Source organism: Gopherus evgoodei, chromosome 1, assembly GCF_007399415.2.
Source record: "Gopherus evgoodei ecotype Sinaloan lineage chromosome 1, rGopEvg1_v1.p, whole genome shotgun sequence".
In the NCBI taxonomy this organism is placed as follows: Eukaryota; Metazoa; Chordata; order Testudines; family Testudinidae; genus Gopherus; species Gopherus evgoodei.
Genome location: NC_044322.1, coordinates 222948689 through 222974156, shown reverse-complemented (window position 1 = coordinate 222974156; position 25468 = coordinate 222948689). Strand labels below are relative to the sequence as shown.

At 48.2% G+C, this 25468-nt stretch overlaps 1 protein-coding gene across 1 annotated transcript in view; it reads left to right on the top strand.

Moving 5' to 3' along the window:
- Nucleotides 1–25468, top strand: part of LOC115646742 (ovostatin-like) — a 60109-nt gene that overhangs the window by 27823 nt on the left and 6818 nt on the right. Inside the window, exons 18-29 of the mRNA XM_030552968.1 lie at nucleotides 2036–2132; nucleotides 2586–2814; nucleotides 4332–4458; nucleotides 5507–5628; nucleotides 6706–6757; nucleotides 8064–8147; nucleotides 18715–18891; nucleotides 19388–19469; nucleotides 19881–20037; nucleotides 20655–20729; nucleotides 22056–22221; nucleotides 25188–25408. Coding sequence (XP_030408828.1) covers nucleotides 2036–2132; nucleotides 2586–2814; nucleotides 4332–4458; nucleotides 5507–5628; nucleotides 6706–6757; nucleotides 8064–8147; nucleotides 18715–18891; nucleotides 19388–19469; nucleotides 19881–20037; nucleotides 20655–20729; nucleotides 22056–22221; nucleotides 25188–25408 — 1589 coding nt within the window. The remainder of the gene's footprint in view (nucleotides 1–2035; nucleotides 2133–2585; nucleotides 2815–4331; nucleotides 4459–5506; nucleotides 5629–6705; nucleotides 6758–8063; nucleotides 8148–18714; nucleotides 18892–19387; nucleotides 19470–19880; nucleotides 20038–20654; nucleotides 20730–22055; nucleotides 22222–25187; nucleotides 25409–25468) is intronic.

Below are 25468 nucleotides of genomic sequence, written 5' to 3'. Positions count from 1 at the left end.
AGATTTGGTGTCACATTATGGGATGCAAGCGACACCAGGGAGACATTGGTCTGCCCTGTGCCTGTGGAAGCCTAAAAGTGCTCTGCTGCTGTGGTTCACGGTCTGGACACTCCCAGCCAGCAGACAAGCATGCACTGAGTGTCTGTGTGTTGAGCAAACCTGGTTCAGCAGCTCGGACTGCAATAGCCTGCTTGTTATACTACAGCCAGACTCTGGTATCCACCAGCCTTGGTTACTACTAGCCAAGTGATACTAGCACAACCTCATTCCTGAATTTCCTCAAAACCATGGACTCTGAAGTGTCCAGCCCTCTGCTGACCATTCAGAGATACAATAAGGTTCATTTCTTCCTTTAAAGAGACAATACTAGGAGTTTGCCGCATTAAGTGGAGCTAATAATTACTTCAGTTCAGACATGGCATAGGGCTGGTTTAGATTGAAACAAGTTTATTAACAACTGGACATAGGTTAAGTGATGCCAAGTAAAAGAAATAAAGGTTGAGATGGCTACAAGCAAATGAAAGTGAAAACATGCACCTAAAAGTCTAAATCTTGTCTAGCAAAGCACCGTCTTTGTTTAAGATGATTTCACTCACCAGCTACTCTTAGTCCAGCCTGGCTGATTGTCTCTCAGTCAGGATCTTCCATAGAATTACAAGGTGCTGGTTTCCCCTGTCTTCTTAGGTGTAAGATAAAGATGAAGTCTCTTTCTGTCCCTTATAGTCCCAAATAATTGTCTCTGTTCTCAAAGTTAGGAAGGCATATTCAGTATCCTGTATCTCTCTGAGATGTAGGAGCCATGATAATTCTCTGTCTCTCAAGTTCAAACTCAAGAAAACCCCTGCAGGTTTGCTTGATAGCTTTTTTCATGGCTAATATTTAAATAGAGGTAAACATATATTCTTTGGTCTAGGGCAGACCTACTTATCACCTTTACCTAGGCTAGGCTGTTTTCTTACACATCCTCTAGTAACATTATACAGAATCAATCCATAACTTCACATATAAGGTTAACACATGCATTTTACAATGATATAAATGACCAACGTGCTATTACTTTTCAAGTGATACCTTACGAGATATATTCTGAACAAACATCATTGCAATAGTGTATGGAGTGTGAATTCAGGGGCACTTAGGGTCACACCTGGGTTTTACTTCCAATTCTGCCATTGATTCCCTGGGTGACCACTGGCAAGTCAAACAGCTTCCCTTCCTTTGTGTCTGTCAAACTGGGTTTGCAATTTCTCCTTCATGGGAGTGTTGTAGGGACTGAAATTGTCAACATGTTTCATTTCATCATTTAAAAAAATCTGTTTTTCCATTTTGAAATTACTTTCTGTTGTAAAATTTAAGATAGGTATACTGAAAAAGGATAAAAAAGAAAAAATGTTAAAAGTGAAAGGAGACATTTTGCCATTATTTAAATAAATCATTTCAGTTTGTCCTGAACCAATTTTTTTCCAGTTCACAAATATTTTTGAGATTTCAACTTTTTATCCCAGTTTGAGATGAATCTTTGTCCTGGCCTTTGAATATTGACCTGATCCTGAATAAAGGACAAGTATTGTATGATTTAGTATGTGAACATTTTATTCTAACTTTGCCCTTAATAAAAAAGGTTTTTTAAAAAAGTCAATCTCTTGAAAATATCCATGGGATGTGGAAAACTGTTTCCCACTCATCTCTAACCCAGGTCACCATTGGGTGGCCTGTATGAAGTGAGCTGGTGGGTCTCAGTCCAGTTCTGGATGATATAGGTGGCTACTTTCAAACACTCCCCACCACAACTGGAACTCAATAGACAACAAAGATTCAATTCCCTGCTTATCCCTAGAGGTTTTCTCTATTGAATAAGTTTGAGGCACATTAGTATGGGGGTGGGGACAGTGATTTGCTTGCCATTGCTCCTGATTTGCCAGTTTTGGGGATAAACACTGTGGCAACAGTTTTATCCATATAAAATGGCCTCTCTGCAATTGTACGCTTGCTAAATGCACTGGGTTTAACCAAGCTCCCCATTCTCTCTAAACAGAGACTGTCTCAGCAGATGATTCTCGAGGCAGAGTCATGACTGAGACTGTTCGGAAATTCTTCCCCGAGACATGGATTTGGGATCTTTTTTCAGTAGGGTGAGTATTGCTTATTCTGTCTTCTCATCTTCTTTTTAAGGCCCCACTATTGCCTTGAAAGACATCAGGAAGGGCATGGAACCCTTTCTATAGCCAGCTTCCTCCCCGCATCCCTGCATGGTGATATTGTTCAAAGCTGTCAGTACATGTTCCCAAATAATGCATCCAGCATGTCAGACTTGGCTAGCAAGAGGAAGAAGTGTCTTGTCGCTGAGGTGCATTCAAGACCTCAGGGTCTTATTCCATGCTTTGCCACTGATTGTTCTGTTACCTCAGGCAAGTGGCATGCAGGAGAATTTTCTAGGGGCTTCTCATCAGAGGTTTTGAGTGATGAGTTCTGAGCACTCATACACCAAGAGGAACTCTCTCCAAGCAAAACATGGGCAGTGCTGACTCTCTGAAAAATTTGTCTCTACTGAGTGCCGCATACACACTCTACCCCATTCCCTTTAGTTCCACTGGCAAGGCCAGCATTGTATTCACCATCCCTGACACCATCACCGAATGGAAAGCCAGCGTTTTCTGTTTGGAGAAGGAGTCTGGATTTGGTATCTCTGCACCCACCTCTCTGAGAGCCTTCCAGCCTTTCTTTGTTGACATGACCCTGCCCTACTTCATCATCCATGGGGAAGACTTCCTCCTTAGAGCCAATGTCTTCAACTATCTGGACAAGTGCATCAAGGTATGTCCTTTTCTTCTCATTCTGATTAAATATGTCCCCCACAACCTGGAAGATACCAGATCTTTTCCAGGGCTCCTGCTTGTATGGCTAAAACAAGCAGCAATGTGGTAAATTTTTTAAGACCTATCTGTATTATGGCAAATCAGCCTGGTTGCGCCAATCCTTCTGAGCCACTACAGAGCAGAGACAGAGCTCACTGAATTGTGTCCTGGGAGTGGGATACAAGGAAACCTACATGGGGAGTTGAAAAGACCAGAAATATGGTGTGTATGTAGCATCCTTCATGCTTCAGGGTTCTTTACAACTCTGACTTTAGTGGAGCTACAGAGGCTGTAAGTCAAGGCAGAACCTGGACCTGGGCCTCCCAAAGTGTACACACAAGGGGTTGGGGGTGGGAAGTTGAGCCTGGTCAGATTCTGACTCCTGCCTCAGGTGCAGGGCACAGACAGCATCAGAATGACAGTGTTTGTATCATGGGAATATTTGTCTAGGCAGAGGCACTATACAGCTTCTGAAGTCTGGAGTAAATAGCATGCACTTCTTGTGCATAAGTCAGCAGAATGAGGCAGAGCTTTCTGCCCTTCAGAACAGGAAGTGTAAGAGCTATGTTTGAATGTGTTCTTTCTAGTTACCCATAGGGGGATTCTGCCTACCTCACTACCCTCAGGCAGAACACAACCAACAACAGTGGGGTTCATTTATACTCCTCAATAGCTTACACACAGCTTAAAGGGGACCTGTGAAAAATATTTGTACCCTCTTTTGCTTTTTTTTATTGTATCCAAAAAGCTAGATCCCTCCCACCTGCCCCGCGGTTTTCATTTTTTTTTCTGCTTGATTTTAATATTAAATCATCAAGTCTCATTTTATCCTCTTTTTGGTGGAGGTCTCCTAGGATAACTGGAGAACTATAGTGGGAACTTTCTTATCCTTTAATTAAAGAGGTGTGTTTGAATCATCAGAAAAAGACTTTTCTCCTTATTGTTTGTTAAGAGTCTGTGTTAAATAGATGTTAACAAACAAAAAGACACCAGCGTTTTAAACAGTTTAAATCCCTTTTCCTCTCCACCTCTTGGTGACATCATAATCCCTTTCCAATTTTCCTAGTAGTCCTGCAACAAAACACAGACATCTAGAAATCAGAAAAATGTTGGGAAGAAAAAGTAACAAACCTTGGTGGCCTTCAATATATCTCATAAAGCAGCCAAAAAAGCCCGGGCAATGCAGATCTCTTGGAAAGTGTTAGCACCTTTTGTACTGAGTGAGAGCATGGGTGCTGGTCAGTATATTAGGTTATCTACTTCCATGGTATATTTCATAGGGCAGAAGATGGTTCTGTTAAGGTGTCCTCTGAAGAGTTGCCCATCCAGTACCACAGCATCCCTTGTCCTGATTCTGCCCCATAGTGTTGGCATTGGATACTCACTGGAGACAGGCAGAAGGAAGTTCCTGTAATGCTGACCCTATTTGTGTCAGACATAGCCTGCACCACATAAGTATTTCTCTCCTGCTCCCAGGTTGGTATTTTGCTGGCCAATTCCCAGGATTACCAGGCTCAGCTCCTTTCCCCAAAGGGAGACGATGGATGCGTGTGTGCCAATGAGAGGAAAACCTATGTCTGGAATATTATCTCAAAAAAACTTGGTAAGTTTCTGCACAACTTTCTGTCCTGTGACTGATGCTAGTGTATTCATGTGTCACCAAAAGCCCACCCCTAATCAGTCCATCTTCTGAGTCCATAGAACTTGGAGCTACATTGCCCCACGCTTGTTTGCTTGGGAGATGCTGTAGAGAAAGCTGCATTGCCCTGGCCCTTTCCATATATAGAGCTCAGAGCTCCATCACCCCATGGCTGCTCATCTATGGTGACTAAACAGTCATAGAATCATAGAATATCAGGGTTGGAAGGGACCTCAGGAGGTCATCTAATCCAACCCGTTGCTCAAAGCAGGACCAATCCCCAACTAAATCATCCCAGCCAGGGCTTTGTCAAGCCTGACTTTAAAAACCTCTAAGGAAGGAGATTCCACCAGCTCCCCAGGTAACACATTCCAGTGCTTCACCACCCTCCTAGTGAAAATATTTTTCCTAATATCCAACCTAAACCTCCCCCACTGCAACTTGAGACCATTACTGCTTGTTCTGTCATCTGCCACCACTGATAAGAGCCTAGATCCATCCTCTTAGGAACTCCCTTTCAGATAGTTGAAAGCAGCTATCAAATCCCCCCTCATTCTTCTCTTCTGCAGACTAAATTACCCCAGTTTCCTCAGCCTCTCCTCATAAGTCATGTGCTCCAGCCCCCTAAGCATTTTTGTTGCCCTCCGCTGGACTCTTTCCAATTTTTCCACAGCCCTCTAGTAGTGTGGGGCCCAAAACTGGACACAGTACTCCAATGAGGCCTCACCAATGCTGAATAGAGGGGAATGATCATGTCCCTTGATCTCCTGGCAATGCCCCTACATATACAGACCAAAATGTTGTTAGCCTTCTTGACAACAAGGGCACACTGTTGACTCATGTCCAGCTTCTCATCCACTGTAACCTGCAGAACTGCTGCCTGGCCACTTGGTCCACCAGCTGACCTGTAGAATTCCATACTGCAGCTTTGTCACATGTAGAAATCTGCTAACATCAGCCATCATGCTGAGCAATGGAAGTAACGTTTTCTCTTTATTGGGCGTTATTCCAGGTGATGTGATGTTCAATGTTACTGCTGAGACCAAGAAGAATGGTGGGAAGTGTGGAAACACAACATCTGGGAGGCCGGAGATAGGGTGGAAGGACACCCTGATCAGAACTCTGTTGATTGAGGTACGGTGGAAAGCTCTGGCCTTGTGTCTGAACATCCCTCCCTTTCGTGAAGAGTGCAGCAAGTATATGTGAAAGCAAGTCAGAGTGTTGGAGGTGCCCTAAAGTGCACCAGGCTTGGGTCCAGCGCCAGCCAGCTGGGATAGAGCTGGATGTTCAGTTTAGGAGTGATGTCACTGCTATCAAGAGTGTTATTGAGAGGATGAGTGTTTGGTGAATATGATGGAGGTCAGAGTGCTTGAGCCAACCCACCATGAACCCCCCTCCCTCCTTCTAACTGCAGTGCTGGAGAGTTTGTCCTGCCTGCTGCATTAGCCAGCCTGGAGTCAGACAGGCCATGCTGATGTAGCCACTTTGTAAGACAGGACTCCTTCTCCATGACCAAAATACCCTGTGCATGGATTCACTGTGTTTGCATCCTACACTTAGGCAGAGCCAAAACTGGGACCAGCATACGTATGGTCCACAGGATGTAAATCCACCAGGAGAGTTAAAATGAAACTCCCACTGGCCTGTCAGAGCTCTGCTCAGCATTTCCTAGCCATAAACTGCATCTGACTCAATCCAGCTAGCAAGCGACAGTATTTATAGGGCACCCAGCATCATGTTTAAGCACTAGCCCTGCATCTATAACAGCTGTCCCCTGGTGGGCAGGAATATTACCATCCTGTATATCATCTTAAACTGGGACATTCAGGGACTGCCAATAAAACCTTTGTACCCCACCATCCTTTATATCAAGCTATATTACTCACAAGTGACAAAGCGCTTACTGTGTTATGCTGGGAGAAGTAAAGAGAGGGAAGGACTGAAGCAGATGGAAGAGAAATACAGTAAGTTTCCCCCACCCCCTTGTGTAATACAGGGAAGGAGAATGGGAAAGACTCCACAGACCAATTGTCTAGAGCTCCCCTGAAGTAGCAGCCACATCACGGATATGTCTGGTTCCTAGAGTCTGGGTATAATACCCTGATTACTTGATAGTGCAGACTTGGGGATGGCTTGTCATTGGACCATTTTCTTCTGTAACATTCATTCTGACGTGCTGTATGTATCTCCTTTCTCCCCTCCACTGACCAGCCTGAAGGCATCGAAAAGGAGGTGACCCAGAGCTCCCTCATCTGCACAAAAAGTAAGGGCATCTCTCCAAATTCTGTACCTGTTGACTGGGACCAAATCTCTTTCCTTCAGCACTAATTAATAATTTTGTAAATCCCAGACCCATCCCCCTTTCACTGAGGCACTGGACAGCTGGCACCTGATATGTGAGGAAGGATGGTCCAGGAGTTACAGTGCTAGTCTGGCAGTAGAATGATGAGAGTTCAATTCCCTGCAGTGCCACTAACCTCCTATGTGACCTTGGGCAGGTCACTTAGGATATGTCTACACTGCATACTAAGCCCAGGCTCTGACTCAGGTTTGGGCCCAAGCCTCCCTTCTGTTCACATGCAAATCAGTCTGACTTGGATACAGCAAGCACTCATGACCTAGTTCCTAGAACCCTGCTCAGGGGTGGGTCAGAGCCTGAGTCCTGCTGTGACTTGGGTCCAAGCCCTGTCATTTGCAGTGTGGTACAGGTCAAGCTGCAGATCCTAGTCAGGGTATGCAGGATGAATGCGTTAGCACGGCACTGAGACTCAGGTCTGCCAATTGTAATCTTAGGTTTACAATGCAGGATGGATGTTCAAGTACAGTCCCACAGACCTGGGTTTAGTGTGCAGTGTAAACATGTCTCTGTCTCTCAGTTCATTTAGTGGCATAATAGCACCTGCTAATAGTGCAGGGGGCTGTATAACTACCTAAGATACACAGTTCACTGGGCCATTTCAAGCATGTCCTGGGCCCCTTGAAGGCATGTTTCATTAATGTCTTCCCCAAGAGTTTAATTCTTCTGTTTTCTTCTCCCAGTGAGGATGGAAGATAGGGCTGGGAGTAGAGAGACAGATAGGAGAACAGGGGAGCCTTAGAATGAATTTGCCACATAACCAAGTACCAAGCTGTTGTGGAGGCCGTGGAAGACCACTTGCTAATGAAGGGAGAAAAAAAGAGGACTCTAACCCTCACCAAACCCCTCCCCCACATCAAATGTCTTGATGAAGACACTCTTTCAACCAGGGTTCCTGGCCACCACAAGTGCCATCACAGCCTGTGAGCACTGGCCTCGCCTATATACATTGACTTCTGTGGACTGCGGTAACTTACAACACCTGAGGATTTGCTCCATTTTGTCTGACTTTCACAGTATTAGTTTTACTTTGTCTCCTTCACTCCTGACTATTGTTATGTTCTTGGGGGCAACAGCAACGGTTTCCGTATACTGTTCTCATTGTTAGTGTCTTTTGATGTTGATTCATTTTAATTTTTGCAAGATGTGCTTAGTTGCTATAATCAGTTTCCTGATATAAATGATCAAAATTAATCTAATATTTTCCCCATAGATGCTACAGCCACAGAACCAGTGTCTCTGAAGCTACCTGAAAACCTGGTGGAAGGATCAGCCAGAGCCTCTTTTTCTGTCACTGGTAAATCTATTAAGTTTTGTATTGAGATTCTTGCATCTCAGGAAAGGCAAACTTTGGAGCAACAAGGCATTCCTGTCTCTTTAAAAGTAACCATCCAGCTTTGCAGTGATAGAAGACACCCTCTTTGCCAGAGAGGAGAAACCCAGGTTCTGGATGTTCGCGATACTCTTTTCTTTTTGGTATAAAGGGTTTATTGGCACTTGTTTGGGTTGATTCAATTGTTTGCCACTCATGCCATCCTAAACTCATGTCAATAAACCCTTTGCACCCCACCATCCTATATATTAAGCTATATTACTCACAAGGGATAAAGACCTTACTGAGTTATGCTGGTCCTCCCAAAATAATGCTGATAAATGCATTATGCCACTGCACCCCATCTTTTGCTCTGTATGTGCCATGCTTTCTAGAAATACTATTTTAGCAATGTTGTAGCAAAGGGCGTTTTAAAAGCTTTATTAAAATACTTGTGTATCTCATCCCTCTGTGAATTCACTTATCCAGGCCTTGGAAGGAAAAAAATAGAAATTAATACAATTTTAGAAACTTCTAAATATTTCACCGAAATACCATTTTGAAATAAATAATTGCACTGCATTTCTAAGGCCTGATATCTTGGGATACAAGCATTAGAAACAATTGATGGGTGTCCCATAGAGCAGTGGTTCTCAATGCTGGTCTGCCGTTTGTTCAGGAAAAGCCCCTGGTGGGTCAGGCCAGTGTATTTACCTGCGACATTGGCAGATTCGGCCAATTGTGTCTCCCACTGGCCAATGGGGGCTGCAGGAAGGGCAGCCAGCACATCCCTTGACTCGTGCTGCTTGCTGCAGACCCCAATGGCCTGCAGCAGCGAACTGCGGCCAGTGGAAGCCACAATCGGCTGAACTTTTGGATGCAGCAGGTAAACAAACCTGCCTGGCCCGCCAGGGGCTTTCCCCTGAACAAGCGGCAGACTGGCTTTGAGAACCACTGTCATAGAGAAAGTATAATAATCCTTCCACTGAAGTGTTATGAAGCAGGGTTCCCAATTTTTTTCATAGTGGGGGCAATGTTTTAGTACAGAGAATGCCTCCTGAAAGTTTTTCCCTCACCTGATTCATGATCACTCAGATACACTTAGATTCATAGATTCATAGATTCTAGGGTCAGAAGGGACCAATGTGATCATCTAGTCCAACCCCCTGCACAAAACAGGCCACAGAACCCTACCCATCCACTTCTATAACAAACTCCTAACCTATGCCTGAGTTATTGAAGTCTTCAAATTGTGGTTTGAAGACCTCAAGCTGCAGAGAATCCAACAGCAAGTGACCCATGCCCCACGCTGCAGGGGAAGGTGAAAAACCTCCAGGGCCTCTGCCAATCTGCCCTGGAGGAAAATTCCCTCCCGACCCCAAATATGGCGATCAGCTAAACCCTGAGCATGTGGGCAAGACTCACCAGCCAGCACTCAGAAAAGAATTCTCTGCAGTGACTCAAATCCCATCCCATCCAACATCCCATCACCAACTACTAGGCATACTTATCTGGCGATAATCAAAGATCAGTTGCCAAAATTAGGCTCTCCCATCATACCATCCCTTCCATAAACTTATCAAGCTTAATCTTAAAACCAAATATGTCTTTTGCCCCCACTACTCCCCTTGGAAGGCTGTTCCAGAACTTCACTCCTCTAATGGTTAGAAACCTTCGTCTAATTTCAAGTCTAAACTTCCTAGTGTCCAGTTTATACCCATTCGTTCTTGTATTTACATTGGTACTAAGATTAAATAATTCCTCTCCCTCCCTAATATTAATCCCTCTGATATATTTATAAAGAGCAAGCATATCCCCCCTCAGCCTTCTTTTGGCTAGACTAAACAAGCCAAGCTCTTTGAGTCTCCTTTCATATGACAGGTTTTCCATTCCTCGGATCATCCTAGTAGCCCGTCTCTGAACCTGTTCCAGTTTGAATTCATCCTTCTTAAACATGGGAGACCAGAACTGCACACAGTATTCCAGGTGGGGTCTCACCAATGCCTTATATAATTGTACTAACATCTCCTTATCTTTGCTGGAAATACCTCGCCTGATGCATCCTAAAACCGCATTAGCTTTTTTCATGGCCATATCACATTGGCGGCTCATAATAATCCTGTGATCTACCAATACCCCAAGGTCCTTCTCCTCCTCTGTTGCTTCCAACTGATGCATCCTCAATCTGTATCTAAAGTTCTTATTATTAATCCCTAAGTGCATGACCTTGCACTTTTCACTATTAAATTTCATCCTATTACTATTACTCCAGTTTACAAAGTTGTCCAGATCTTCCTGTATGATATCCCGGTCCTTCTCCATGTTAGCAATACCCCCCAGCTTTGTGTCATCCGCGAACTTTATTAGCACATTCCCGCTTTTTGTGCCAAGGTCGGTAATAAAAAGGTTAAATAAGATTGGTCCCAGAACCGATCCTTGAGGAACTCCACTAGTAACCTCCTTCCAGCCTGACAGTTCACCCTTCAGTGTGACCCATTGTAGTCTCCCCTTTAACCAGTTCCTTATCCACCTTTCAATTCTCATATTGATCCCCATCTTTTCCAATTTGATTAACAATTCCGCATGTGGAACCGTGTCAAATGCCTTACTGAAATTGAGGTAAATTAGATCTACTGCATTTCCTTTGTCTAAATAGTCTGTCACCTTCTCAAGGAAGGAGATCAGGTTGGTTTGGCACGATCTACCTTTAGTAAAACCATGTTGTACTTTGTCCCAATTACCATTGACCTCAATGTCCTTAACTACTTTCTCCTTCAAAATTTTTTCCAAGACCTTACATACTACAGATATCAAACTAACAGGCCTATAGTTACTCAGATCACTCTTTCTCCCTTTCTTAAAGATAGGAACTACATTAGCAATTCTTCAGTCGTATGGTACAACCCCTGAGTTTACTGATTCATTAAAAATTCTCGCTAACGGGCTTGCAATTTCATGCGCCAGTTCCTTGAATATTCTCGGATAAAGATTGTCCGGGCCCTCCGATTTTGTCCCATTAAGCTGTTCAAGTATGGCTTCTACCTCAGATGTGGTAATATCCACCTCCATATCCTCATTCCCATTTGTCATCCTTCCATTACCCCTAAGCTCCCCATTAGCCTTATTAAAGACTGAGGCAAAGTACTTATTTAGATATTGGGCCATGCCTAGGTTATCCTTAACCTCCTTTCCATCCTCAGTGTGTAGCAGTCCCACTTCTTCTTTCTTTGTTTTCTTCTTATTTATATGGCTATAGAACCTTGTTTTAATTCCCTTTGCAAGGTTCAACTCTACTTGGCTTCAAGCCTTTGTCACTTTATCCCTACATGTTCTGACCTCACTAAGGTAGCTTTCCTTGCTAATCCCACCCTTCTTCCACTCCTTGTAGGTTTTCTGCTTTTTCTTAATCACCTCTCTGAGATGCTTGCTCATCCAGCTTGGTCTACAACTCCTGCCTATGGTTTTTTCCCCCTTTCTTGGGATGCAGGCTTCCGATAGTTTCTGCAGCTGCGACTTAAAGTAATTCCAGGCCTCTTCTGCATTTAGATCCACAAGTTCTTCTTCGAGTGATTGCTCACATCCATTCCAGTTAGGTGTGCGCGCCGCGCGTGCACGTTCGTCGGAAACTTTTTACCCTAGCAACTCCAGTGGGCCGGCAGGTCGCCCCCTGGAGTGGCGCCGCCATGGCGCCCAATATATATCCCTGCCGGCCCGCCCGCTCCTCAGTTCCTTCTTACCGCCGTGTCGGTCGTTGGAACTGTGGAGCGCGGCATAGCTGTCCTCCACGTCCCTAGCTCTCCTAGTTTCTATCGCTTGTTTATCGCTTATCTCTAGTTCTATATAGTTGTTAATTAGTATTGTTAAGTAGATAGTTTAGTAAATAGCTGTTAAGTAGTTTCTTGCCGGGGGCTTAGCCCTTCCCGGCACCGGGCGCCAGGCTCATGCCTGTTTCGCCAGGCTTCAAGCAGTGTGCGGCCTGCAAGAAGCCCATGCCTACCAGCGATCCCCACGAAGCGTGCCTGAAGTGCCTCGGGGAATCGCACAGATCTGACAAGTGCCGCATCTGTAAGGCTTTTAAGCCGAGGACAAAAAAGGAGAGGGATCAGAGACTCCGAACTCTCCTAATGGAGGCGGCACTTGACCCGTCGACTTCGCAGACCGTGGTTTCGGCACCGGCACCGGATCGCTCCGGCACCGAGAAGACTCCTCGGCACCGACCTTCTCCGGCACCGGAATCAGTGCCTAGGCCGTCGAAGTCTAATACTCCGGCCAGGCAGACCCGGCTTGAACGCCCGGCCTCGACATCGGCCGCGGCGCCGCCGGCACCGTCAGCACCGTTGACTCCGGGCCCGGCGGGTCTGTTGAGTCCGGTGCCGCCGAGCTCCCCCATGAGATCTGGGGTTGAGATAATGGTCCCATCCACACCGGAGACCTTCGCCTCGGCTCGGGACCTTATTGCCCTGACGGAGCCTACTCGGCTGCCACCCCCGGTTCCTCCGGTGCGGGTCACGTCCAGAGGCAAGCCCATGATGTCGGCACCGCCCACGGACAGTCGTTCGCCATCCAGGCCCCGACGTCTTGGGCGCTCCAGATCCCGACGCCGCTCGCAGTCCCGGCACCGCTCCCCTCAGCGGTACCGGTCGCACTCGCGGCACCGGTCGGCATCGAGACGGTCGCGGTCAGGCTCCAGTCGACACCGGCACCGCGACTCCAGGAGCAGGTCCCGACGCTACTCGCCGCACCGGTCGACCTCCCGGCACCGAGCTGGTGGCAGGTCCCGGTCCCGATCTCGCTCGACCTCCCGGCACCGAGCTGGTGGCAGGTCCCGGTCCCGGTCGATCTCCCGGCACCGAGCTGGTAGTAGGTCCCGGCACCGAAGCGGCGCCCGGCACCGTGACAGATCCCGGTCCCGAAGCAGCGCCCGGCACCGTGACAGATCCCGGTCCCGAAGCAGCGCCCGGCACCGTGACAGATCCCGGTCCCGAAGCAGCGCCCGGCACCGTGACAGATCCCGATCCCGGTCCCGGCACCGTTATGACTCCCGGCACCGGTCCCCGGCACAGAGACGATCCTCCGTGCCGGCCCGCACAGACCCGTACCATCCAGGGTCGGCCCCGCCGTGGCCCTCCAGGCAGCCGTCCGTGTCCTCCCAGACGGACAGCGGCTATGCGCTGGGCACCGACCGGCAGGCGGCGCTGTTTGCTGATCCGCCGCTGCAGGACCAAGGCCCCCCACAGTGGGGATTCTGGACACCCTGGGCGTACCATCAGGCCCAGGGCCCCCAGCAGCTCCCTGCTAGGCCGGCGACTGCGGAGCGTAGGGCCCCTGAAGCCTCTTTGTCTCGCCCCCCTCCCTCCCCGGAAGGGGACGAAGGGTCCAAACAGCAGGACTCCGCTGCGGCTCCGGAGACAGAGGCGAGGGCTGAGGAAGACCCTCAGTTGGACACTATTGTGCCTGGGGTCTCATCATCCTCCTCCCCGGATGAGGCGGTGGCGGGTACCTCCTCCAACAGTCCCCCCCCGCTGGATCTCAGGGCCCACCAGGACCTCCTCAGGCGATTGGCTCAAAACCTGAGTCTGCAGGCAGAGGAGGTCTCGGAGATAGAGGACCCAATTGTTACCATCCTCTCTTCCGATGCTCCCACCAGGGTCGCCCTGCCGTTTATACGGACCATTCAGGCCAATGCCAACACTATCTGGCAGTCCCCGGCCTCCATCCCTCCGACAGCGAAAGGAGTCGAGAGGAAGTACATGGCCCCTTCTAAGGGGTACGAATATTTACATGTTCACCCGACTCCCGGTTCACTGGTAGTGCAATCGGTGAACGATAGGGAGCGTCACGGCCAGGAGGCTCCGGCCCCCAAATCCAGAGAAGCCAGGCGGATGGACCTCCTTGGCCGTAAGGTGTATTCGGCTGGGGCGCTGCAGCTCAGGGTCTCTAACCAACAGGCCCTGCTGAGCAGATACGCCTTTAACTCCTGGGTGGCAGTGGACAAATTTAAGGAGCTGCTGCCACAGGATGCTCGCCAAGAGTTCACGGCCATCTTGGACGAAGGCAAGAAGGTCGCGCGCACGGCCTTGCAAGCCTCCTTGGACGCTGCGGACTCGGCTGCCCGTACCCTCGCGTCAGGAGTTACGATGCGTCGCATCTCCTGGCTGCAGGTTTCCGGCCTTCCGCCAGAGCTCCAGCACATGATACAGGACCTTCCTTTCGAAGGCCAGGGCCTGTTTTCCGATAAGACAGACCCCAGACTTAAGAGTTTAAAGGACAACCGGGTCATTGCGCGGTCCCTCGGGATGCACACCCCCGTGACACAGCGTAGACCCTTTAGGCCGCAGCAACAGCAGCACCGTCGGCCGTTTTCCCAGTTCCGCCAGCGGCAGGACCCTTACAGGCGCCGCGGCAGGAACGGGAGGCGCAGGCAGTCGGGGAACCAAGGGGGGCAGAACCAAGGCTCCTCAAAACCCCCGCCTGGTCCTAAGCCTTCATTTTGAAGGTGCGCTCGAGGGCGCAGTAACAGTTTCCCCTACGGATCCTTCCCCTCCGTTTTCCAACCGCCTTTCGTTTTTCCTCCCGGCGTGGTCCCAAATAACATCGGACCGCTGGGTCTTGAGCGTGGTGCAGACGGGGTACCGCCTGCAGTTTGTTTCGTTCCCTCCTTCCCGCCCTCCTTCCTCGTCCCTCTTCAGGGACCCCTCTCACGAGCAATTCCTTCGGCAGGAGGTGCGGACGCTCCTCAGCAAAGGAGCTATAGAGGCGGTTCCCGAAAACGAGAAAGGCAAGGGGTTTTATTCCCGCTATTTTCTGATCCCCAAGGCCAAGGGGGGCCTCAGGCCTATCCTCGACCTGCGAGAACTCAACAAATACCTCGTGAAGTTGAAGTTCCGCATGGTATCCCTGGGGACCATTATTCCATCCCTGGATCCGGGAGACTGGTACGCCGCCCTCGACATGCAGGACGCGTATTTCCACGTTGCCATTTGGCCACGCCACAGACGCTTCCTCCGCTTCGTTGTGGGGGCTCGTCATTATCAATTTGCGGTCCTCCCGTTTGGCCTGTCCACGGCCCCGAGGGTGTTTACAAAATGCATGGCAGTTGTCGTGGCGCATCTTCGGCGCAACCGTGTCCACGTGTTCCCTTATCTGGACGATTGGTTGATTCGGGGCACGTCGGAACAGCAGGTGTACAGCCATGTCCGCGTGATCACCGGCATGTTTGCGAGTCTGGGCCTCTTGATAAACACAGACAAGTCCACCCTGAGGCCCACTCAGAAGGTGGAATTTATCGGGGCCGTCCTGGACGCCACTGTGGGCAGGGCCTCGCTGCCTCGGCAGCGGTTCCAGACCATGGCGGCGATCGTTCAACGCTTGCGGTCAGCCCCATTGACGTCAGTGAGGACATGTCTAACCCTGTTAGGCCACATGGCGGCGTGCACTTTTGTGACCGACTACGCTCGGCTCCGCATGAGGCCTCTCCAGCTGTGGCTTATCAGTCATTACAGACCAAGGCAACCGCTAGACATGTTAATCACAGTCCCCCAGAAGGTCTTAGATTCCCTCGGCTGGTGGGTGGACCAGTCCGTATTGTGTGCGGGTCTTCCCTTTCACCCGTCTCAGCCCTCGGTATCCCTGACAACGGATGCCTCAGATCTAGGCTGGGGGGCCCACCTAGGGACCCTGCGGACGCAGGGCCTATGGTCCCAGGAGGAGGTGGGGCTACATATCAACATGAGGGAGTTGAGAGCGGTCCGCCTTGCTTGCCAAACGTTTTGTCATCAGCTTCAGGGTCGTTGTGTAGCCGTGTTCACGGACAACACGACGACCATGTATTATATCAACAAGCAGGGCGGCACCAGGTCCTCCTCCCTGTGCCTCGAGGCGATACGACTCTGGGACTTTTGCGTAGCCCACTCCATTCACCTCAGGGCTTCCTTCCTTCCCGGAGTACGGAACACGCTGGCGGATCGATTGAGCAGATCCTTCCTGTCACACGAGTGGTCCCTTCGACCGGACGTCGCTCTCTCCATTTTCCGGAGGTGGGGTTATCCCCGGGTGGACCTCTTTGCGTCCAAGGGGAACAGGAAGTGCCAAGCGTTCTGCTCCTTTCAGGGCAGGGAGCCGGGGTCGATAGCGGATGCCTTCCTCATCCAGTGGTCGACCCACCTGTACTATGCGTTTCCTCCGTTCCCTCTGGTTCACAAGGTCCTCCTGAAGGTGCGCAGAGACAGGGCTCGTGTGATCATGGTGGCCCCGGCTTGGCCCAGACAGCACTGGTACACCATGCTGCTAGACTTGGCCGTAGCCGACCCAGTTCCCCTGCCCCTTCATCCGGACCTGATTACCCAGGACCACGGGTCCCTCTGTCACCCAGACCTGCAGTCGCTGCACCTAGCGGCGTGGCTCCTGCGTGGCTAACTGGTTCCGAGCTGCGCTGCTCCACGCCTGTCAGAGAGGTGCTCTTGAGCAGCAGGAAACTATCCACAAGAGCCACATATTCGGCAAAATGGAAACGCTTCTCCTGTTGGTGCGTTGAGAGAAATCTCCGCCCTATGGAAGTTTCGGTATCCGAAATCTTAGATTATGTTTGGTCCCTCAAAGAACATGGTCTGGCCTTATCGTCGTTGCGAGTCCATCTGGCAGCTATCTCCACCTTTCACCCGGGTGCGGACGGTCGCTCCGTTTTTTCTCACCCGACGGTGTCGAGATTCCTTAAGGGGCTGGAAAGGTTATTCCCTAACGTCCGTCCCCCTGCTCCAACCTGGGATCTTAACCTGGTGTTGTCCCGGCTCATGGGGCCCCCCTTTGAGCCGTTAGCTACTTGCTCCCTGCTTTACCTCTCTTGGAAGGCTGCCTTTCTAGTAGCTATCACCTCAGCTAGACGGGTGTCGGAACTCCGAGCCCTTGTGGTGGACCCCCCATACACGGTCTTCCACAAAGACAAGGTGCAGCTTAGACCACACCCTGCCTTTCTACCCAAGGTGGTCTCAGCCTTCCACGTCAACCAAGAGATTTTCCTCCCGGTTTTTTTCCCAAAACCTCACTCCTCAGGCAGGGAGCAGCAGCTCCACTCGCTGGATGTCCGTAGAGCTCTCGCGTTCTACATAGAGAGGACCAAACCCTTCCGCAAATCCCCCCAGCTTTTCGTGGCGGTAGCGGACCGTATGAAAGGGCTTCCTATCTCCTCCCAGAGGTTATCCTCGTGGGTTACGTCCTGTATCAGGACCTGTTATGACTTGGCCCATGTCCCTACGGGCCGTGTGACTGCGCATTCTACCAGGGCGCAGGCGTCGTCGCTGGCTTTCCTGGCCCGTGTGCCCATCCAGGAAATCTGTCGGGCAGCGACCTGGTCATCGGTCCACACCTTTGCTTCCCACTACGCCCTGGTCCAGCAGTCGAGAGAGGATGCGGCCTTCGGAACTGCAGTGCTCCATGCCGCGACTTCTCACTCCGACCCCACCGCCTAGGTATGGCTTGGGAGTCACCTAACTGGAATGGATGTGAGCAATCACTCGAAGAAGAAAAGACGGTTACTCACCTTTGTAACTGTTGTTCTTCGAGATGTGTTGCTCACATCCATTCCACACCCGCCCTCCTTCCCCACTGTCGGAGTCGCCGGCAAGAAGGAACTGAGGAGCGGGCGGGCCGGCAGGGATATATATTGGGCGCCATGGCGGCGCCACTCCAGGGGGCGACCTGCCGGCCCACTGGAGTTGCTAGGGTAAAAAGTTTCCGACGAACGTGCACGCGCGGCGCGCACACCTAACTGGAATGGATGTGAGCAACACATCTCGAAGAACAACAGTTACAAAGGTGAGTAACCGTCTTTTCTTCAGTCCAATCCACTTCTCCATCTTATGCCATCCCTGTGGCAACTACAGCAATTTCTTACATGGAAAGGTAACATTTGGAAAGTATTTGATGTATTTCAGCTCTCTCTTAATGCATTTTAGCAGCTGGAAATAAAGAGAAAATGTTGGTAACGTGACCAGCCAGCTCTTTATGGCAATCAGCAAGGGCTGTGGAGACCACAGTTTGGAAACTTCCACTCTGAAGTGCCCATTTCTAGCCCTGTTGAGTTGGGAGTTCTTAAACCTGTTCAGGGCTCTTTTGCCCAGACTGTACTGACAAGTGTAACTTTCTTGGAATAAGGAAGAAACCTTTCCTGGTGGGGTATTTTTTTGTTCTTAAATAAAAACCAGCTGCTCAAAGCTTTGCAGACATTTGCCATGTTCAAGATATTTCTGGTGCAGATTAGCTGACAAAGTGCAAGTGTGACAGACAAAGGGTGCATGAGGTGTGGGTTTCTTGCTTTTTTTTTTCTGTCTCCTACTTTAGAACAGAACAAATCTGTCCTCTTGTGCTTGGGACTCAAGGATTACTGAGAAAAGCTGTGGTAGAATCTCTGCAACCAGGGGTTAATCCTAGAATCTCTGCCAGGATCTTGAGGGTCCCCGAATATTGTACTGTTATTGTTGCTCTAGAGTATATATTAGCTTCGCAGATTCTGATGTTGGCTCTGTGTGAAACTCACTCCCTGTGTCTCCATTCCCAGGTGATATCCTGGGCACAGCCATGCAGAACCTGCAGCAGCTTCTCCAGATGCCCTTTGGCTGTGGGGAGCAGAACATGGTCCTGTTTGCCCCCAACATCTACATCTTGGATTATCTGAATAAGACGGGGCAGTTGAGTGAGGAGACCAAATCCAAGGCCATCGGATACTTAGTCAGTGGTGAGGGCCTCTCCTTAATTTGTGACACCCTCCTACCTCCATTGATAGCATGCCCTACAAAGTTACCCTGGTAGCTCCACATTTTTCATATAACTAAGCACACTGAACCATGTAGCCGCCTTGTAACACACTGCTGACCTGCTTGCTCCTGCAAATCAAGTGGAAGTTCTGCTTGAAATTGTTCCTTATATCATCCTGCCTCTTCTATCACCTCCCCACCTACCTTTTCACCTTGTTTGAGGTTCACTCCATTTATATCTTGTCTTCCTGCCCCTTCCAAATGGCTGTTTTTTGTTGTCAATCATTAATGCGCTCTCCTTGATCCTTTCCCCCAGGCTTTGATGCAAAGTAAATGTTCTTCTGCTCCCCTCAGTCCCTCAGGCTCATCCTCATTTGATTCATCTAATTGGGGTTCTGGATTTATTTGATGACAAATTAAAATGGGATTTTGTTGATTTTAATTATGAAACATTTCCTCCTCCTTGTGTGTTTTCAGGGTACCAGAAGCAGCTGACATACAAACACCCAGATGGATCCTACAGTATCTTTGGGACCAGAGATAAGGAAGGAAACACATGGTGAGAGCTGGGAAGCTGGCTGAGGCCTGGGCTGGTAATGAATCCATGAGCTGCAGATGAAAGACACACACTAAATAAATCAAACACACATGTAAAGAGCGTGGACTAGAACTCTAGTTCTAAAGCTCTGAGAACAAACATCTCTACCAGTGATGCTAAAGGAGAAGTCTCTTAGCTGCTACTGGCAGTAGGTCCCTTTTTATTCTCTGTAGACTCACCCACTTGAGGTGACATGATCATACACATGGACACAAAGTCAGCATTTTACAGATAGATTAAAGAAACAGCTCTATCCCATCATCTGTCGCTCATTCCCCTCCTGGCCTGTGTGTAGGAGGGGAAGGGACCTGCATTGAGTTTTGATGCTTTAGACTCCAAGTGACTGCTCATCTCTGTGTTGTTCTCCTTCAGGCTCACTGCCTTCGTATACAAGTCATATGCACAAGCCAAGCGCTATATCTTTATTGATGACAGTGTCCAGTCCCAAACTCTGATCTGGCTCTCAAGCAAACAGAAGTCAAATGGTTGTTTCCAAAGTGTTGGGAAACTCTTCAACAATGCCTTGAAGGTGACACATTTCTGCTCCCTGCCGAACTTCCTGTGCTGCCTCTGGAAAAGCACTTTCTTACCTCTTCTAAATAGCATCCTTAATCCCCAATTCCCCCTTTCCACTGGGATAACTCTTCAGATATAGACAATTAATAATGTCAAAATTTAATAGATTTCATTTTCCAAAGCATATCTTTGATCTCACAAATCTGTTTTCTTTCCCCAATCTCCCAGCACGTACACTCTATCTCAGCCACTACAGAAGAACAAAGTTGAAGAAGTTCTTTGTTTGCTGCATCTAGGGGGTCCTCTCCCACATCCTCTTAGGCAAGCAGCTGCACCTATGAGAGGTTGCTAGGCTCATTCTTCTTCCCTAAGAACTGCTTCCACAGCTGGCCAGGCTCTTCATTGTAAAGAACTTGGCCAGCAATAGAAGCAGAGCCAATCCAATGTGACCAGCAAACACTGGGGATCAGTTTGAGAACTGCTATCCTGAACTCTGTCCAGGCATACCAGGGTAATAATACAATATGGGGATCACACAATGGTGTAGTACGTCAGTGAAACAGCCCAGGGGGAGGAGAGGGCGGTTCCCTCCCCCCCGGAATGACTAGTTCTATTGTGTGTTTTATTCAGGGAGGAGTCGACGATGAGCTTTCACTCACAGCCTACATCACCACAGCTTTGCTTGAGGCTGGACACCCCAGCTCGGTATGGATTCCTTCACTATTGTTATCCTGCCTGAATTGGTTTCAGTTAGTTGGTTTGGCCCCAGAATCTGTTACAAATTGGCTGAGTACTGGCAGTGATAATCCACAGGGACATGTCTGCATGGAATGTGTATGCATTCATTGCTGTTAATAAAGAAAAGGGGCTACATACTACCCCTCGTCTTCAAGCAGAAATTCCACTACAGTCAATAGGGTATTGGGCAGTAGTATATGGTTCAGTGTAATTTCTAATTAAATGAAATGCTAGACATGCCTGCAAACTTGTCAGGCTCTTCATAATAAATTGAGATATACCTATCTCATAGAGCTGGAAGGGTCATTGAGTCCAGCACTCTGTCTTCACCAGCAGAACTGAGTACTGATTTTGCCCCACATCCCTAGGTGGCCCCCCTCAAGGATTGAGCTCATAACCCCAGGTATAGCAGACCAATGCTCAAACCACTGAGCTATCCCTCTCCCCTGTTTGTGCTGGTATTGTATCTCAGCCTTAAACATGAGTCACTCAGAACCAGGCGACAGTTCAGGGCAGACCTTTGAAACATCCAAATTGGCCTGTTAACTCATGTATCTCTGACTATGTGCAGAGGTGGCGTAAGCTCCAGTTCAGTTCTGATGACTGATACACATGCTGCAACCAGTTAAAAATGTAAAAGTCCATTAAAATGAGGGACAAGTTGTGTCTTGCTTTACAGTGGTTGGTGTAAGGGAGAGCAGAGGCTGGGCCTTAGATCCTAAAATGTCAGACTTCCTGACTTGTATTTTTCATACATTATCTTAGCAGTGTTCTGTTTCTGTCTGAGGACCTTGCTTCCTCCTGGCCTATATTCTGCAGCGGTGAAGACATGGAGTCAAATTGTCATCTCAGTGACTTTGGGGTAACGTCATTTACTTCAGTGTAAATTAACACTGGAGGCACTGAGAGCAGAATCTGGCCCATAATGTTGAGTTTATCCATGATTACAGAATGTGATATTGCCAATGGAAGTTTAATAACTTATTGTAGAGCTAAGAAGCAGCAGTGGGCTGGAAGGGGGACAGAATGAGCTCTGATTTATGCTCAAATTTTAACTTCAGTAATGAAACCAAAGGCAGTCCTGTGTTATGATGTTTCCCTAGTCTGAAAATCCTTGTTTCAGGGATGTCATGCTGCCCCTTCTGCAATCCTTTTGGACCTAGAAGTTTCCATGTTCACTGCAGTGATGGTGGCCAGATAAAGTGAGCCTGGAATGTTCTGGAACAGAAATATTTGGCTGAGTGAAGATGTACATCCCACACATGCACACAGATCTAATTTATTTCTTTATAGCACCCCGTAGTCCGAAATGGCCTGTTTTGCTTAGAGGCTGCATCTGGAGAGGAAATCAGCAAAGTTTACATCCAGGCACTCCTGGCCTATATCTTCTGTCTGGTTGGCAATGAGGGGAAATGTGACTTCTTCTTGAAGGAGCTGGACAAATCAGCTAAGAAAGTCGGTGAGTGTCACCTAGTTTTTCTGAGACATTAGCACTGATGGCAGATGGGCCTACCTAGATGATACTGCTACCTTTAATTCTTGTGTTCAAATTTAGAAACCATGGTAACTTTATCTGTCATGGAGTTTGACTCATTAGAAGTACGTAGGGAGATAGGCAGGCCCATACGTAGGCCAGTTGAAATGGAGATGCTGAGCAGATCTGTGTTTTGTTTTTTTTTAACAAGTATCAGAGGGATAGCCGTGTTAGTCTGGATCTGTAAAAGCAGCAAAGGTTACCCTATAAGGTGCCACAGGACTCTTTGCTTTTTTTTTATGCACAACTCAGATTAACCCTCCTCTCTATATACTGAAGGAGCCCTTGACTGTGATGCCCACATCCCTACCTCAGCCAGGCTTCCCAAGCTGTCCTCCTCCTGTGCAAATAGGTGCATGCAGATGTCCAATATTATGTAATACTTTGACACCAAACTTTTTGGTTATCAATTATAAGAATTTACTGGGCCTGATTCAGATCTCCCTTTCACTGGTGCAAATCAAGGGTAGCTGGAAGGAGAGAACTGGGACCAATGTCTCTCTTGCTTTATTTCTAGCCTTTTCTCTCAGTCTATTTGCCTTATTTTATGTGACTATCCTGTAGAAAGGATGACATCTTGTGGCAAACAAATATAATTGCAGTCTAATCCAAATATCCTCAATCCCTACTCCTGCAGAGTAGTCTGCTGGAATATTGTGTTCAGTTCTGGTCCTCCTAGTCTCAAAAAGGATCTAGAAGAAATACAGGGGGGTCAGAGATAGAAGACAAAGCTGACTAGAGGAATGGGATGATTTCCATTAGAAGGTAAATTGAAGGAGTAAAAAAGAGTATTTAAAGCAGAGACGGAAAGAGGAGAAATAAAAGAATGATATGGAGAAGATAGATTGTGTGCTCTTGTCTGCCTTTTTCATAATACCTGACTAAGGGAACATTCAATGACATTGAAAGGCAGCAAATTTAAAATTGATAAAAGCAAATGCTTATTAATAAAACACATAATTAGTACATGGAACTCAATGCTACTGGAGCCCATTGAGACCTAGAACTTATCAGGATTCATAAAAAATCAGAAGCATATATGGACAATAAGAATATCCAGTTACATGAGGTAGGATTAAAAAAAAACCCAAAGTTTGAAAGGGATTAAGTAGTTATATTTCACGGCGTAAAACTACCCATACCCAAAGTATGGAAAAAACGTCTTCCGTAACTGCCCACTTAGAAATTTCTTGCACTTTCCTCTGAAGGTGGCTGGTTCTGGCCACGGTCAGAGATAGGCTACTGGATGAGATGGACCACTGGGTGGGTATGGCATCGCAGTTTCTCGATTCTCCATGACCAGAGCTTCAGTGGAACATCAGGAGACTTAACCAACTATCAAATAATGGAGAGTTTCAACAAACTTTGTTTTGGATAGTTGAGGTTTGACTGCACCAAACAGTCTCCCTCAGAGTCTCAAATCCAGCCTCCTTTGTCTCCCTGCTCACCTCAGGAAAGGAAGATGCTGTGATTAGGAATGAAGCTTGCAGGATTTAACACCTGGTACACTCTACTTAGCCTTTGCAGTTCTCCCAGTCCTAGACAGAGAGCCAGGGGTAAGAATCAGATTTTGCCCTCTTTACTTCGGTAAATCAGGAGTAACTGGATTTACTGGAACTGGCCAAGGTACAGAAAAGGCAACAAAAAATATGAGGGATATGAAATAACTTCCATCTGAGGTGAGATTAAAGATTGGGACTGTTCAGCTTGAAGAGGAGACCACTGAGGGGAGCTATGATAGAAAGCTATAAAGTCATGAGTGGCGTGGAGAAAGTGAATAAGGAAGTGTTATTTACTCCTTCACATAACACAAGAACCAAGGGTTACACAAAAAAGTGAATAGGCAGCAGGTTTAAAACAAACAGAAGAATGTGGATTGTGTTGCCAGGGGATGTTATGGAGGGCAAAAGTATAACTGGGTATGAAAAAGGAGGAGGAAAGGTTCATAGATGGCTATTAGCCAATATGGGCAGGGACCCAACCCTGTTCTCCGAGTGTCCCTAAACCTCTGACTGCTAGAAGCTGGGATTGGATGACAGGGGATGATGGATCACTCAATAATTGCTCTGCTCTGTTCATTCCCTCTGACACATCTGCCCCTGGACTCTGTCAGAAGACAGGATACTGGGCTAGATGAACCATTGGTCTGACCCACTATGGCCTTTCTTATGTTTCTATGTTCAGTGGAGTTTCTCTGAAGTTACACCACTGTGCATAAGAGGATCTGGCCAGAGGACTGAGACCTAAACATTTATGTCCCCTACTGGAGCGCAGAGCACTGAGTTTTTTCTCCACTGTCCTCCCATCCTTCTGGAGAAAGAAATGCTATGTCTATACTTTATCCCACTGCTGGTGGTGTGTAGTGTGTGTGCAGCTGAATACCACAGTGAAAAGCAGGCTCCATCCATGCTGTAGTGTGTAGTTACATGGGTCAGTGAAAGGTTCTGGTGGTGGTGCTGTGTGTGTATGGGGGGCTCCCCACAGCTGGATCCTTGCACTATGATGAGGAAAAGCACCAGCAATGGGTAGCTGGCAGAGCCTTTCTTTGCTGCCTCGCTCCTGCCAGAACCTTTCCACACTGCCCATGTCTTTCCCAGAAGTGGGGAAATGCTCCAGCAGCAGGGAGGCAAGTAGAAAGCCATGTACGGTAAGTACTTGGGTACATACTCACAGCTTTCAAGCGTGTCTGTACTCTACTCAGCTAAGCAGTGCCTCTCCACCTGCACTGCTATTTATACCTGTGCTAGGAGGGCTATCCATCTGTGTACTCTGCAGGCTGCCAAAAGAAGACATACCCAAAGCGACTGGGACTGGGTCTTCTGCATGGCAGCACAGACTACTAATTACTAAGCTTCTCTTTTGGTTCTTCACAATCTCCTTTGTGTTCTCAGGCGGCTCAGTGCACTGGGAGCGGGAGGTAAAGCCCCCTGCAGAAACATTCCCCTCTTTCTATTCTCGTGCCCCCTCTGCTGAGGTTGAGATGACCTGCTATGTGCTGCTGTCAGTGCTCCACAAACCCAAACGGACTCAAAAGGACCTAACATTCGCCTCACAGATTGTGCAGTGGATCATCAGACAGAAGAATTCCTATGGGGGCTTCTCTTCCACCCAGGTACAGCAACTACCTTCTGCCTTCTAATCACGCCCAGGAAATCGCAGGCAGCTGCTCACA